Genomic DNA, 16,515 nt, shown 5'->3' with positions numbered 1-16,515 from the left:
AGGGAGACAGAGAGAGATATGGAGAGATATGGAGGGAGGGATAGAGAGAGAGAGAGAGAGGAAGGAGAGAGAGAGGAGGGAGAGAGAGAGAGGGGAAAGAGAGGGAGAGAGAGAGAGGTAGAGAGAGAGAGAAAGGAAGGAGAGAGAGGGAGAGAGAGATCTACAACCTGCACTTCGTGGCTGTCATCACTACTGAAGGTGAGTTGAGAGACAGACGGACGGACAGACAGACAGACAGACAGACAGACGAGACAGAGTCAGAACTGATCATGTGAGCAGTAGCTAGGGCTTTCTGTCTGGGTCACGGTTATTGACAAAGCATTGGGGCGGGGATGTAGCTCAGTCGGTAGCGCGCTGGATTTGTGTCCAATTGGCCGCTGTCAGCGTGAGTTCGTCCCCACGTTTGGCGAGAGATTTATTTCTCAGAGTCAACTTTGTGTGCAGACTCTCCTCGGTGTCCGAACACCTCCGTGTGTACACGCAAGCACAAGACCAAGTGCGCACGAAAAAGATTCTGTAATCCATGTCAGAGTTTGGTGGGTTATAGAAACACGAAAATACCCAGCATGCTTCCTCCGAAAGCGGCGTATGGCTGCGTAAATGGCGGGGTAAAAACGGTCATACACGTAAAACCCGTGGGAGTTTCAGCCCATGAACGAACAAACAAGACAAAGCATTGTCTTTGTGAAATGCAGTGCGTTTAGTATCATTCTGGGTCGCGGTTATTGACAAAGCATTGTGTTCGTGAATTGCAATGCGTTCAGTATTATTCTAACCCTGAGTTTGACAGATTGACGCAATGTTTTAATCTCGCAACTTGTTTTGTTTTTCTGTTGACAGTGCCCCCGCTGTTTGTGCTGGAGTTTCTGCACAGAGTGTGTGACATTTTCGAGGATTACTTCGGTGACTGCAACGAGTCTACCTTGAAGGAACACTATGTCATCGTCTTTGAGGTACCGTAGACTTAAGCCGTGTTCAGTTTACTGTTGACATTGATGGAACACTATGTCATGGTGTTCAGTTTACTGTTGACATTGATGGAACACTATGTCATGGTGTTCAGTTTACTGTTGACATTGATGGAACACTATGTCATGGTGTTCAGTTTACTGTTGACATTGATGGAACACTATGTCATGGTGTTCAGTTTACTGTTGACATTGATGGAACATTATGTCATGGTGTTCAGTTTACTGTTGACAATGATGGAACACTATGTCATGGTGTTCAGTTTACTGTTGACAATGATGGAACACTATGTCATGGTGTTCGGTGTTCAGTTTACTGGTGACATTGATGGAACACTATGTCATGGTGTTCAGTTTACTGTTGAGAATGATGGAACACTATGTCATGGTGTTCATTTTACTGTTGACAATGAATGTTGACAGTGAACTGAACATTATGACATAGTGTTCCACCAACGTCAACAGGTGAGGTGAGGTGAGGTGAGGAGAGGATGTGTGTAATGATGTGTGTGATGTGATGCGACAGTTACTGGACGAGATGCTGGACAACGGCTTCCCGCTGGCCATGGAAATCAACGTGCTGAAGGAACTCATCAAGCCGCCTAACTTCCTGCGAACCATCACTGACACTGTCACCGGCAAGTCCACCAGGTAACGTTAACAGTCCACCAGGTAATGTTAACAGTCCACAAGGTAACGTTAACAGTCCACCAAGTAACGTTAACAGTCCACCAGTTAACCCTAACAGTCCACCAAGTAACGCTAACAGTCCACCAAGTAACTCTAACCCAGTCCACTAGGTAACGTTAACAGTCCACCCAGTAACGTTAACAGTTCACCAGGTTACGTTGACAGTCCATCAGGTAACGTTCACAGTCCACCAGGTAACGTTAACAGTCCACTAGGTAACGTTCACAGTCCACCAAGTAACGTTAACAGTCCACCAGGTAACGTTAACAGTCCATCGTTAACGGTCCACCAGGTAATGTGTGTGTGTTAGCACATGTAACTGTGTCCTTGGTGTGTGTGACAGTGTGGGCGCCACCCTGCCCACTGGCCAGCTGTGTGTGTGTGTGTGTGTGTGTGTGTGTGTGTGTGTGTGTGTGTGTGTGAACACATATCTAACTGTGTCCATGGTGTGTGTGACAGTGTGGGCGCCACCCTGCCTACTGGTCAGCTGTCCAACATCCCATGGCGACGGACAGGGGTCAAGTATACCAACAACGAGGCCTACTTTGACGTCATCGAGGAAATCGACGCTATCATCGACAAGAATGGAACCACCGTCATTGCAGAAATCCAGGGCTATGTAAGTCATCATGTTGTTGTGCAGAGATCCAGGCATATGTTACAGTTAATCTGTGAAACCAGGGAATACGTGTATTAAATAGGTAATACATGAATTAACTGTTGGAAAAAAACAGTTAATTTATGTATTACCTAAAATAATTTAGTTAATACATGTATTCCCTGTTTTGACAGATTAACTGTAACATAATTAGTTAATACACGTATTCCCTGTTTTGACAGATTAACTGTAACATATATACTTTTCAAGAAAAGTTAAGGACCACCTTTTAAAACTCAGGCCAAATGAAAATAACTCTGTTGAACGATTTATTTTTTTTTGTTTTTGTTTTATTGAACAACCGAGGACTGTACAAAAAATTTCATTGCTAACATGGCAGCTAAAACAAAGCTAGAGGTTGTTAATCGTGACAACCCCCTGATTTTAAATGCACAACGGCCGTGTTTCTTCAAAATCCGAATGTCCTAACTCGATGGAAAGCATAACGATTTCTCTTCCGAATCATCTTTTCACTCACAGGCAGCAAGCCATGTAGTATTCTGTATATTCTACATACTGTACTTACGTGTATTTTACTGAAAATGTCCTGCAGTCGAGGCAGCTAAATTGAAGACGCTTGTTTTGGAACATCGATCTCTTCTAAAGCCTCTTGCAATCTATTACGTCAAAGCAAAGAAACGTCACTTTGAAAGTGTGGCGTGAAGTGTTAGTTCTAAAGATTCATCAAGGGTAATTAGCGAGTGCAATTTTTGTTTCTATAATGATGTTTGTCTCGGTGACTTTGGCATCATAAGCCGTGGAAAAACCGGTCCCTGCCAGACCTGCTTGACAGGACCTCATTTACATGATATACACACGTGTGATTGGAACGATTATTATCTCACGGGTGTCTCTCTCACGTATGTAGGATAAAAAGAGACTTGACAATGTATATATAGAGACTTGACAATGTATATATAGAGACTTGACAATGTATATATAGAGACTTGACAATGTATATATAGAGACTTGACAATGTATATATAGAGACTTGACAATGTATATATAGAGACTTGACAATGTATAATGTGCTTGTGTGCAGATCGACTGTCTCATCAAGCTAAGTGGAATGCCAGACTTGACAATGTATATATAATGTGCTTGTGTGCAGATCGACTGTCTCATCAAGCTAAGTGGAATGCCAGACTTGACAGTGTATAATGTGCTTGTGTGCAGATCGACTGTCTCATCAAGCTAAGTGGAATGCCAGACTTGACAGTGTATAATGTGCTTGTGTGCAGATCGACTGTCTCATCAAGCTAAGTGGAATGCCAGACTTGACCTTGACCTTCATCAACCCTCGCCTCCTGGACGATGTCAGTTTTCACCCCTGTGTCCGCTTCAAGAGATGGGAGGTAACTCTAGCTTTATGCTCACCCCTGTGTCTGTTTACAGTGGTGGGAAGTAATTCTTTTTTATTTAAAAAAAAATTTATAACCTCAATTCCATGCTTTTGTTTGTTTGTTTGCTTAACGCCCAGCCGACCACAAAGGGCTATATCAGGGCGGTCAATTCCATGCAGGTTGCTTCAACCCGGAGTTGTTTTGCCTTTGTTTCTGTTTTTTTCCCTGTTTTTTTATGTAAGGCGCATCCTTCATCATTGGTCTTTTTTGCAATCACATCCAGAAATCACAAAATATTTTTTAATCTTAATTCAAAATCAAACATACAAATGATATCAATTGGCGCACTATACCGATATTTACCAATACCCATTTTAGCAACAATTAAGAAATGAATTATATAACAAACCCTTTTAGTGGAAACATTTTTATGTGGTGGGAATCCTAGCAACACTATCTTTGCTGTCAAACGTATATATACGTCACATTTTCTATTTACTCTATAAACCACGTTCAACCAAATACCACGAATCTTCTGGCAGAAAAAGAAAGAAATGTTCTATATAATCTGTTTCATTATAACAATATGTACAATAAACATTTTCAACAATTCTGATTTTAACCCTAATTATATTAGTGGGGTAAATATTATGCAACATTTGTGCAATGTAATTCTCTTAATCTGGTCGGAGGGGAAACTTTCTGAACAATTGGCCAATGCCAGGGGGTAATTTCAACATCAAATTTGTGCAGCCAAAACTGAAGACAAGATGGATTCTTATACTCCAGACCTCATAAATACTGTAAATACTGGGGCGCTCGAAAATACTCTTCCACATCAAAACATTGTGAAAATTATGAATTTTTAGAAAGTCACGCGACCTGAGGTTTGTCTTAGAAAGTCACGCGACCTGAGGTTTGTCTTAGAAAGTCACGCAACCTGAGGTTTGTCTTAGAAAGTCACGCGACCTGAGGTTTGTCTTAGAAAGTCACGCGACCTGAGGTTTGTCTTAGAAAGTCACGCGACCTGAGGTTTGTCTTAGAAAGTGACGCGACCTGAGGTTTGTCTAACAAACTTGTCACTGCACTGTGCACAACTTTATATTGTACTAGATGAATACCCGCTTCGCCGGGTAGCCGGCTTCGCCGGGAAGAAGTACTTAGAGCCGTACGCCGGCTTCGCCGGGTCCGAACAATGAACCCGCCAAGCTTAGGTCCCTCCCAGATTCGTGGAATGGGAACAGCACGAAAATGATTCAGTGGCCATAATGCCATTCCTGACCATATCGAGTCCCGTCCTTGTCGACGAATGTAACCGTGTTAATCACCTTTGGAGGCGAACTCCACTCAAACAGGATTGAGCAATTTAGAGCTTATCTGTAAGCCCTTTTGGACTGTTATGGCTTTTCAAAGGAAGGCCAGTACATACAAATACACAAAAGCCGCCAGACCACATCACAAACAGAACTGAACAATCCCCAGGTGTTGCTCACATAGAGAGACACACACACACACACACACACAAACACAGAGAAGCCGTATCTATAGAGAGATAGATGACAGTGTATTTTTCGCGTGGCTATAAATTGATTCGACCTTTGCACTTTTACAGTGAGGATAATTTACGGGTCCAATTTACGTTCTGGACACTGCGGTGACCTTCTAAAAATAGTAACAGAACGCCGGGAATAGCCGAAGATGCCCCCCTCATACTATAGTGCACCATACGAAGGAAGGGAGGTAAACGCTGAAAACCTGGAGAAGATAAGGAAGAGTTACTTATAATGGTGAAATGAACACAAAAACCAAAATCGGTTCAGCGCTGCGCGCTGAGAGCACGTGTTGAAATATCTCATCGATGATATTGTGTCCGGGGTGTAGCTGAATACGGTGTCCAAATTTGAAAAAGATCCACCGAGAACTTTGGCGTTGTGATGTGGTGTAGCGGCTTTGGTGTGTCGGTATGGGGGCCCGGGTAGCTGAGGTGGAACCAAAATCGGTTCAGCGCTGCGCGCTGAGAGCACGTGTTGAAATATCGACCAGGTTGTGTCCTGTCCCGGGTCTACCTGAATATGCCCACCAAATTTGAAGCAGATCCATCGAGAACTTTGGCAGTGCATCGCGAACATCGCGAACTCACAGACAGACACACAGACAGACAGACACACAGACAGACAGACACAAGTCGTATATATATATAGATAAATAGTGAGGGGAAAACCCAATAATCTCCCCTACTTGCGGGAGTGTCGAGTAGTCGTTACTGACCGTAAAGTCAGCTACGTAGGTTATACCGAGTTGTGCCCATGTCTTAAAAAACCCAAAACACTTCTGATACATAACCTTATTGTTATTCCAAATACATTAAGAATAAACATCCTTACACATCATATCCTTATTATTTTGAATCCAAACTTTTAAAACTTCCTTCCAAAACAACGATTTTATTATTTCAACTCCCGATATTCTTTTCCAATTCAGGGTCTAATTCTGGAGGTAATTCTAACTTTGTGTTGACCCCTGTGACTGCTTCAAGAGATAGGAGGTAACTCTAACTGTGTGTTGACCCCTGTGACTGCTTCAAGAGATGGGAGGTAACTCTAACTGTGTGTTTACCCCTGTGTCTGCTTCAAGAGATGGGAGGTAACTCTAACTTTGTGTTTACTCCTGTGTCTGCTTCAAGAGATGGGAGGTAACTCTAACTTTGTGTTTACTCCTGTGTCTGCTTCAAGAGATGGGAGGTAACTCTAACTTTGTGTTTACTCCTGTGTCTGCTTCAAGAGATGGGAGGTAACTCTAACTGTGTGTTGACTCCTGTGTCTGCTTCAAGAGATGGGAGGTAACTCTAACTGTGTGTTGACTCCTGTGTCTGCTTCAAGAGATAGGAGGTAACTCTAACTGTGTGTTGACCCCTGTGACTGCTTCAAGAGATAGGAGGTAACTCTAACTTTGTGTTTACCCCTGTGTCTGCTTCAAGAGATGGGAGGTAACTCTAACTGTGTGTTGACTCCTGTGTCTGCTTCAAGAGATAGGAGGTAACTCTAACTGTGTGTTGACTCCTGTGTCTGCTTCAAGAGATGGGAGGTAACTCTAACTGTGTGTTGACTCCTGTGTCTGCTTCAAGAGATGGGAGGTAACTCTAACTGTGTGTTGACCCCTGTGTCTGCTTCAAGAGATAGGAGGTAACTCTAACTGTGTGTTGACTCCTGTGTCTGCTTCAAGAGATGGGAGGTAACTCTAACTTTGTGTTTACTCCTGTGTCTGCTTCAAGAGATGGGAGGTAACTCTAACTGTGTGTTGACTCCTGTGTCTGCTTCAAGAGATGGGAGGTAACTCTAACTGTGTGTTGACTCCTGTGTCTGCTTCAAGAGATAGGAGGTAACTCTAACTGTGTGTTGACCCCTGTGTCTGCTTCAAGAGATAGGAGGTAACTCTAACTGTGTGTTGACTCCTGTGTCTGCTTCAAGAGATGGGAGGTAACTCTAACTGTGTGTTTACTCCTGTGTCTGCTTCAAGAGATGGGAGGTAACTCTAACTGTGTGTTGACCCCTGTGTCTGCTTCAAGAGATGGGAGGTAACTCTAACTGTGTGTTGACCCCTGTGACTGCTTCAAGAGATGGGAGGTAACTCTAACTGTGTGTTTACTCCTGTGTCTGCTTCAAGAGATGGGAGGTAACTCTAACTGTGTGTTGACTCCTGTGTCTGCTTCAAGAGATGGGAGGTAACTCTAACTGTGTGTTGACTCCTGTGTCTGCTTCAAGAGATGGGAGGTAACTCTAACTGTGTGTTGACTCCTGTGACTGCTTCAAGAGATGGGAGGTAACTCTAACTGTGTGTTGACCCCTGTGTCTGCTTCAAGAGATGGGAGGTAACTCTAACTGTGTGTTGACTCCTGTGTCTGCTTCAAGAGATGGGAGGTAACTCTAACTGTGTGTTGACTCCTGTGTCTGCTTCAAGAGATGGGAGGTAACTCTAACTGTGTGTTGACTCCTGTGACTGCTTCAAGAGATGGGAGGTAACTCTAACTGTGTGTTGACCCCTGTGACTGCTTCAAGAGATGGGAGGTAACTCTAACTGTGTGTTGACTCCTGTGTCTGCTTCAAGAGATGGGAGGTAACTCTAACTGTGTGTTGACCCCTGTGTCTGCTTCAAGAGATGGGAGGTAACTCTAACTGTGTGTTGACTCCTGTGTCTGCTTCAAGAGATGGGAGGTAACTCTAACTGTGTGTTGACCCCTGTGTCTGCTTCAAGAGATGGGAGGTAACTCTAACTGTGTGTTGACTCCTGTGACTGCTTCAAGAGATGGGAGGTAACTCTAACTGTGTGTTGACTCCTGTGTCTGCTTCAAGAGATGGGAGGTAACTCTAACTGTGTGTTGACTCCTGTGTCTGCTTCAAGAGATGGGAGGTAACTCTAACTGTGTGTTGACTCCTGTGTCTGCTTCAAGAGATGGGAGGTAACTCTAACTGTGTGTTGACCCCTGTGACTGCTTCAAGAGATGGGAGGTAACTCTAACTGTGTGTTGACCCCTGTGACTGCTTCAAGAGATGGGAGGTAACTCTAACTGTGTGTTTACTCCTGTGTCTGCTTCAAGAGATGGGAGGTAACTCTAACTGTGTGTTGACCCCTGTGTCTGCTTCAAGAGATGGGAGGTAACTCTAACTGTGTGTTGACCCCTGTGACTGCTTCAAGAGATGGGAGGTAACTCTAACTTTGTGTTTACTCCTGTGTCTGCTTCAAGAGATGGGAGGTAACTCTAACTGTGTGTTGACTCCTGTGTCTGCTTCAAGAGATGGGAGGTAACTCTAACTGTGTGTTCATCCCTGTGTCTGCTTCAAGAGATGGGAGGTAACTCTAACTGTGTCTTCACTCCTGTGTCTGCTTCAAGAGATGGGAGGTAACTCTAACTGTGTGTTGACCCCTGTGTCTGCTTCAAGAGATGGGAGGTAACTCTAACTGTGTGTTGACCCCTGTGTCTGCTTCAAGAGATGGGAGGTAACTCTAACTGTGTGTTGACCCCTGTGTCTGCTTCAAGAGATGGGAGGTAACTCTAACTGTGTGTTGACTCCTGTGTCTGCTTCAAGAGATGGGAGGTAACTCTAACTGTGTGTTAACCCCTGTGACTGCTTCAAGAGATGGGAGGTAACTCTAACTGTGTGTTGACCCCTGTGTCTGCTTTAAGAGATGGGAGGTAACTCTAACTGTGTGTTAACCCCTGTGACTGCTTCAAGAGATGGGAGGTAACTCTAACTGTGTGTTGACCCCTGTGACTGCTTCAAGAGATGGGAGGTAACTCTAACTGTGTGTTGACCCCTGTGACTGCTTCAAGAGATAGGAGGTAACTCTAACTGTGTGTTGACCCCTGTGACTGCTTCAAGAGATAGGAGGTAACTCTAACTGTGTGTTGACCCCTGTGACTGCTTCAAGAGATGGGAGGTAACTCTAACTGTGTGTTCACCCCTGTGACTGCTTCAAGAAGATAGGAGGTAACTCTAACTGTGTGTTGACCCCTGTGACTGCTTCAAGAGATGGGAGGTAACTCTAACTGTGTGTTGACCCCTGTGACTGCTTCAAGAGATGGGAGGTAACTCTAACTGTGTGTTGACCCCTGTGACTGCTTCAAGAGATGGGAGGTAACTCTAACTTTGTGTTGACCCCTGTGTCTGCTTCAAGAGATGGGAGGTAACTCTAACTGTGTGTTGACCCCTGTGACTGCTTCAAGAGATGGGAGGTAACTCTAACTGTGTGTTGACCCCTGTGTCTGCTTCAAGAGATGGGAGGTAACTCTAACTGTGTGTTTACCCCTGTGTCTGCTTCAAGAGATGGGAGGTAACTCTAACTGTGTGTTGACCCCTGTGTCTGCTTCAAGAGATGGGAGGTAACTCTAACTGTGTGTTGACCCCTGTGTCTGCTTCAAGAGATGGGAGGTAACTCTAACTGTGTGTTCACCCCTGTGTCTGCTTCAAGAGATGGGAGGTAACTCTAACTGTGTGTTAACCCCTGTGTCTGCTTCAAGAGATGGGAGGTAACTCTAACTGTGTGTTGACTCCTGTGTCTGCTTCAAGAGATGGGAGGTAACTCTAACTGTGTGTTGACCCCTGTGACTGCTTCAAGAGATGGGAGGTAACTCTAACTGTGTGTTGACCCCTGTGACTGCTTCAAGAGATGGGAGGTAACTCTAACTGTGTGTTGACCCCTGTGACTGCTTCAAGAGATGGGAGGTAACTCTAACTGTGTGTTGACCCCTGTGACTGCTTCAAGAGATGGGAGGTAACTCTAACTGTGTGTTGACTCCTGTGTCTGCTTCAAGAGATGGGAGGTAACTCTAACTGTGTGTTGACCCCTGTGTCTGCTTCAAGAGATGGGAGGTAACTCTAACTGTGTGTTGACCCCTGTGTCTGCTTCAAGAGATGGGAGGTAACTCTAACTGTGTGTTGATCCCTGTGTCTGCTTTAAGAGATGGGAGGTAACTCTAACTGTGTGTTGACCCCTGTGACTGCTTCAAGAGATGGGAGGTAACTCTAACTGTGTGTTGACCCCTGTGACTGCTTCAAGAGATGGGAGGTAACTCTAACTGTGTGTTGACTCCTGTGTCTGCTTCAAGAGATAGGAGGTAACTCTAACTGTGTGTTGACTCCTGTGTCTGCTTCAAGAGATGGGAGGTAACTCTAACTGTGTGTTGACTCCTGTGTCTGCTTCAAGAGATAGGAGGTAACTCTAACTGTGTGTTGACTCCTGTGTCTGCTTCAAGAGATGGGAGGTAACTCTAACTGTGTGTTGACTCCTGTGTCTGCTTCAAGAGATAGGAGGTAACTCTAACTGTGTGTTGACCCCTGTGTCTGCTTCAAGAGATAGGAGGTAACTCTAACTGTGTGTTGACTCCTGTGTCTGCTTCAAGAGATGGGAGGTAACTCTAACTGTGTGTTGACTCCTGTGTCTGCTTCAAGAGATAGGAGGTAACTCTAACTGTGTGTTGACTCCTGTGTCTGCTTCAAGAGATGGGAGGTAACTCTAACTGTGTGTTGACTCCTGTGTCTGCTTCAAGAGATGGGAGGTAACTCTAACTGTGTGTTGACCCCTGTGTCTGCTTCAAGAGATAGGAGGTAACTCTAACTGTGTGTTGACTCCTGTGTCTGCTTCAAGAGATGGGAGGTAACTCTAACTGTGTGTTGACTCCTGTGTCTGCTTCAAGAGATAGGAGGTAACTCTAACTGTGTGTTGACTCCTGTGTCTGCTTCAAGAGATGGGAGGTAACTCTAACTGTGTGTTGACTCCTGTGTCTGCTTCAAGAGATAGGAGGTAACTCTAACTGTGTGTTGACCCCTGTGTCTGCTTCAAGAGATAGGAGGTAACTCTAACTGTGTGTTGACTCCTGTGTCTGCTTCAAGAGATGGGAGGTAACTCTAACTGTGTGTTGACTCCTGTGTCTGCTTCAAGAGATGGGAGGTAACTCTAACTGTGTGTTGACCCCTGTGTCTGCTTCAAGAGATGGGAGGTAACTCTAACTGTGTGTTGACCCCTGTGACTGCTTCAAGAGATGGGAGGTAACTCTAACTTTGTGTTTACTCCTGTGTCTGCTTCAAGAGATGGGAGGTAACTCTAACTGTGTGTTGACTCCTGTGTCTGCTTCAAGAGATGGGAGGTAACTCTAACTGTGTGTTGACTCCTGTGTCTGCTTCAAGAGATGGGAGGTAACTCTAACTGTGTGTTGACTCCTGTGACTGCTTCAAGAGATGGGAGGTAACTCTAACTGTGTGTTGACTCCTGTGTCTGCTTCAAGAGATGGGAGGTAACTCTAACTTTGTGTTTACTCCTGTGTCTGCTTCAAGAGATGGGAGGTAACTCTAACTTTGTGTTGACTCCTGTGTCTGCTTCAAGAGATGGGAGGTAACTCTAACTGTGTGTTTACTCCTGTGACTGCTTCAAGAGATGGGAGGTAACTCTAACTTTGTGTTGACTCCTGTGTCTGCTTCAAGAGATGGGAGGTAACTCTAACTGTGTGTTGACCCCTGTGACTGCTTCAAGAGATGGGAGGTAACTCTAACTGTGTGTTGACCCCTGTGTCTGCTTCAAGAGATGGGAGGTAACTCTAACTGTGTGTTGACCCCTGTGTCTGCTTCAAGAGATGGGAGGTAACTCTAACTGTGTGTTGACTCCTGTGTCTGCTTCAAGAGATGGGAGGTAACTCTAACTGTGTGTTGACTCCTGTGTCTGCTTCAAGAGATGGGAGGTAACTCTAACTGTGTGTTGACTCCTGTGACTGCTTCAAGAGATGGGAGGTAACTCTAACTGTGTGTTGACTCCTGTGTCTGCTTCAAGAGATGGGAGGTAACTCTAACTGTGTGTTGACTCCTGTGTCTGCTTCAAGAGATGGGAGGTAACTCTAACTGTGTGTTGACTCCTGTGTCTGCTTCAAGAGATGGGAGGTAACTCTAACTGTGTGTTGACTCCTGTGACTGCTTCAAGAGATGGGAGGTAACTCTAACTGTGTGTTGACCCCTGTGACTGCTTCAAGAGATGGGAGGTAACTCTAACTGTGTGTTGACTCCTGTGTCTGCTTCAAGAGATGGGAGGTAACTCTAACTGTGTGTTGACCCCTGTGTCTGCTTCAAGAGATGGGAGGTAACTCTAACTGTGTGTTGACCCCTGTGACTGCTTCAAGAGATGGGAGGTAACTCTAACTGTGTGTTGACTCCTGTGTCTGCTTCAAGAGATGGGAGGTAACTCTAACTGTGTGTTGACTCCTGTGACTGCTTCAAGAGATGGGAGGTAACTCTAACTGTGTGTTGACCCCTGTGTCTGCTTCAAGAGATGGGAGGTAACTCTAACTGTGTGTTGATCCCTGTGTCTGCTTCAAGAGATGGGAGGTAACTCTAACTGTGTGTTGACCCCTGTGTCTGCTTCAAGAGATGGGAGGTAACTCTAACTGTGTGTTGACCCCTGTGTCTGCTTCAAGAGATGGGAGGTAACTCTAACTGTGTGTTGACCCCTGTGTCTGCTTCAAGAGATGGGAGGTAACTCTAACTGTGTGTTGACCCCTGTGTCTGCTTCAAGAGATGGGAGGTAACTCTAACTGTGTGTTAACCCCTGTGACTGCTTCAAGAGATGGGAGGTAACTCTAACTGTGTGTTGACCCCTGTGTCTGCTTAAGAGATGGGAGGTAACTCTAACTGTGTGTTTAACCCCTGTGTCTGCTTCAAGAGATGGGAGGTAACTCTAACTGTGTGTTGACCCCTGTGTCTGCTTCAAGAGATGGGAGGTAACTCTAACTGTGTGTTGACCCCTGTGTCTGCTTCAAGAGATGGGAGGTAACTCTAACTGTGTGTTGACCCCTGTGTCTGCTTCAAGAGATAGGAGGTAACTCTAACTGTGTGTTGACCCCTGTGACTGCTTCAAGAGATGGGAGGTAACTCTAACTGTGTGTTCACCCCTGTGACTGCTTCAAGAAGATAGGAGGTAACTCTAACTGTGTGTTGACCCCTGTGTCTGCTTCAAGAGATGGGAGGTAACTCTAACTGTGTGTTGACCCCTGTGTCTGCTTCAAGAGATGGGAGGTAACTCTAACTGTTAGTTTGGGGAATGAAACGCTTTGTATTTCTAACCTCTGTAAAATGTGGATAATGTGAACAAAATCAAGACTTGTGTCATGGGACAATTTTTTTTTTTCAATTTAAGTTAGTTTTTGAAGACAGGCATATTGATTAAAAAATAGCTTTGAAAGGTTAGTGATCTTGAGAAAAAAAAACTATGTAAAATGTCAATGTTTTGATCTGTTGTGTGTTTCAGTCAGAAAAAATCCTGTCGTTTGTACCCCCAGACGGACATTTTCGATTGATGTCATATCACATTGGCAGCAACAAGTGAGTTCACCCACCTTGTCATATCACATTGGCAGTAACAAGTGAATACACCCCCCTTTGTCATATCACATTGGCAGTAACAAGTGAGTTCACCCACCTTGTCATATCACATTGGCAGTAACAAGTGAGTTCACCCCCCCCCCCCCCTCCCCCCCCTCAGTATTACCTCAGTATTATCACATGATCACATCAGTATCATCACATCAGTATTATCACATCACATCAGTATCATCACATCAGTATTGTTACCGATTTTCTTGAAAGGAATGTGTGTTATCGTTGTCTAGGGTTTATTTTCTACGTTCATTCCTTTTGGACTTATCAGTTATTAAGAAGCTCCCATGGGGTCGCCTTCACGCGGCGGGAGTGTTTCCACAGAGCTACCCCACCCCTTTACTTCTCTTCTTTTGTCTTATTTCTGCCTTACCAGTCCTTTCACCTATATTTCCTTCCAAGAAAACTCTCCCTACTATTCCCTGCAGTTTTCCAATTCTTTTCTTGTTGTCTTATTTCTACCTGACTGGATCCATCACCTTTGTTTCACTTACCAAAAGTCTTCTTTTCCACATCCTTATTTCTCTGCCCCCCGCATGTCGTAAGAGGCGACTAACGGATTCTGTTTTTCTCCTTTTACCCTTGTTGAGTGGTTCTTGTATAGAATATAGTCAATGTTTGTAAAGATTTTAGTCAAGCAGTATGTAAGAAATGTTTAGTCCTTTGTACTGGAAACTTGCATTCTCCCAGTAAGGTCATATATTGTACTACGTTGCAAGCCCCTGGAGCAATTTTTTGATTAGTGCTTTTGTGAACAAGAAACACTTAACAAGTGGCTCTATCCCATCTCCCCCCTTTCCCCTATCCCATCTCCCCCCTTTCCCTCGTCGCGATATAACCTTCGTGGTTGAAAACGACGTTAAACACCAAATAAAGAAAGAAAGTTATTAAGAATCTAAATTGGATATTATATTGTGGGTGTAAAGGATAAGAAGACAGACATGCACACAGCGATCATCAACGATGCTTGGTGATTGATCTAAATTTAGACTCAGCTTTTATTCAGCTTCTGGCTTCTAACAAGATCTTCCAGGCATCTTCGGCATTGTGTTCGGTTCTCCCCTTCTTCTCATGCGGTTGTTCGGTGTTCCAGACGTAGCACTCAGGCGCACTTCCCGTTCAGGTCACTGTTCCTTCACGCTTACTCGTCCACCTCTTCACCACTGGATTTTACATCATCCTCAAAGTTCAGCATCTTTCTCATTACCTTCGTAGCAGATCGTATGATGGATTGTTCACCGTCACATTCTCCGCTCACCATTAAATAAATTGCAGAAACACCTTGTCTGCCTTTTGTTACTTTCATAAATAGTATCAGATGGAATTCTACTGCAGTCTCGAATTGTCACTTAGTCTTTCATTCCATGTTCGACTTCGTACGCTTCCAACGTCACTCTCTTCACGTAAACAGTGATGAATCTTCTTGGAACGTAGTTGCGTTAACTCCCGATTCGTCTGTCATCAAAACGACGAGTTGCAAGTCTTGCGGTCAAGCGAGACAAACAAGCGACCAAAGCCTGGAAGAATAGAATGTGTTAATATCAAGCAACTAACTAAAATTCTAGTTATGTTCCCAAAACGAATCGTTGATGTCCGTTGTCATGAAAGTCAATTACATACATTCAATGAATTATGAATTCTACATGCCTGTTACTTGTTTGGTTTGAACGATAATTAATCTCGTGTACTTACTTCAAATTAAGCTAGTGAAAACAAATTCTTCGTTCTTGTCGACATGGAAGATGTTTCCTTTCCATCTCACAATCGGTTAGAACTATTTTTACGTTGGTTATGAAATTCCTACTTTCTATCACCAAGAAATAATCCTCCCGCCTTTCCCTTTATGGACCATTCAATATAAGTCTTCAAAGCTTCAGGTGTTCCTTTGTATTTTCCTACCTGTATTTCCTTTTCTTGTTAGCAAACAATCATATTCTACACTATCTGTTTTACTGCTTCTTGCTTCGGAATGACACACGTAAAATCAGCTTACATCATATGTGATTGATGACGTGAGTTATGTTACCCTGCGATATCTCGGTCACTCCAATGCGATAGAATGTTCCCGCGATAGTCTTGGTTGTCCTCAATTGTAGGTCGTTCTAATAAATCGTCACAAGTATCATCACATCAGTATCATCACATCAGTATCATCACACCAGTATCATCACATCAGTATCATCACATCAGTATCATCACATCAGTATCATCACATCATCACTTCAGTATCATCACATCAGTATCATCACATTATCATCAGTATCATCACATCAGTATCATCACATTATCATCAGTATCATCACATCAGTATCATCACACTGTGATGTGTGTGACTGTGATGTGTGTGACTGTGATGTGTGTGACTGTGATGTGTGTGACTGTGATGTGTGTGACTGTGATGTGTGTGACTGTGATGTGTGTGACTGTGATGTGTGTGACTGTGATGTGTGTGACTGTGGTGTGTGTGACTGTGATGTGTGTGACTGTGGTGTGTGTGACTGTGGTGTGTGTGACTGTGATGTGTGTGACTGTGGTGTGTGTGACTGTGATGTGTGTGACTGTGAGGTGTGTGACTGTGGTGTGTGTGACTGCGGTGTGTGTGACTGTGATGTGTGTGACTGTGATGTGTGTGACTGTGGTGTGTGTGACTGTGATGTGTGTGACTGTGGTGTGTGACTGTGATGTGTGTGACTGTGGTGTGTGTGACTGTGATGTGTGTGACTGTGGTGTGTGTGACTGTGATGTGTGTGACTGTGATGTGTGTGACTGTGATGTGTGTGACTGTGATGTGTGTGACTGTGAGGTGTGTGACTGTGCGGTGTGTGACTGTGATGTGTGTGACTGTGGTGTGTGTGACTGTGCGGTGTGTGACTGTGATGTGTGTGACTGTGAGGTGTGTGACTGTGAGGTGTGTGTGACTGTGATGTGTGTGACTGTGATGT

General features: G+C 44.4%; 1 protein-coding gene across 1 annotated transcript in view; it reads left to right on the top strand.

Moving 5' to 3' along the window:
* The window catches only part of LOC138949550 (AP-3 complex subunit mu-1-like), a 47,863-nt gene that overhangs the window by 8,265 nt on the left and 23,083 nt on the right, over positions 1 to 16,515 (top strand). The window contains exons 4-8 of the mRNA XM_070321404.1: positions 841 to 953; positions 1,495 to 1,619; positions 2,118 to 2,277; positions 3,558 to 3,671; positions 13,446 to 13,519. Coding sequence (XP_070177505.1) covers positions 841 to 953; positions 1,495 to 1,619; positions 2,118 to 2,277; positions 3,558 to 3,671; positions 13,446 to 13,519 — 586 coding nt within the window. The remainder of the gene's footprint in view (positions 1 to 840; positions 954 to 1,494; positions 1,620 to 2,117; positions 2,278 to 3,557; positions 3,672 to 13,445; positions 13,520 to 16,515) is intronic.

The sequence above is a fragment of the Littorina saxatilis genome, linkage group LG15 (genome assembly GCF_037325665.1).
Source record: "Littorina saxatilis isolate snail1 linkage group LG15, US_GU_Lsax_2.0, whole genome shotgun sequence".
NCBI lineage: Eukaryota > Metazoa > Mollusca > Gastropoda > Littorinimorpha > Littorinidae > Littorina > Littorina saxatilis.
Note: the sequence above shows the minus strand (reverse complement) of the source record. Positions and strands in the feature narration are given on the sequence as shown.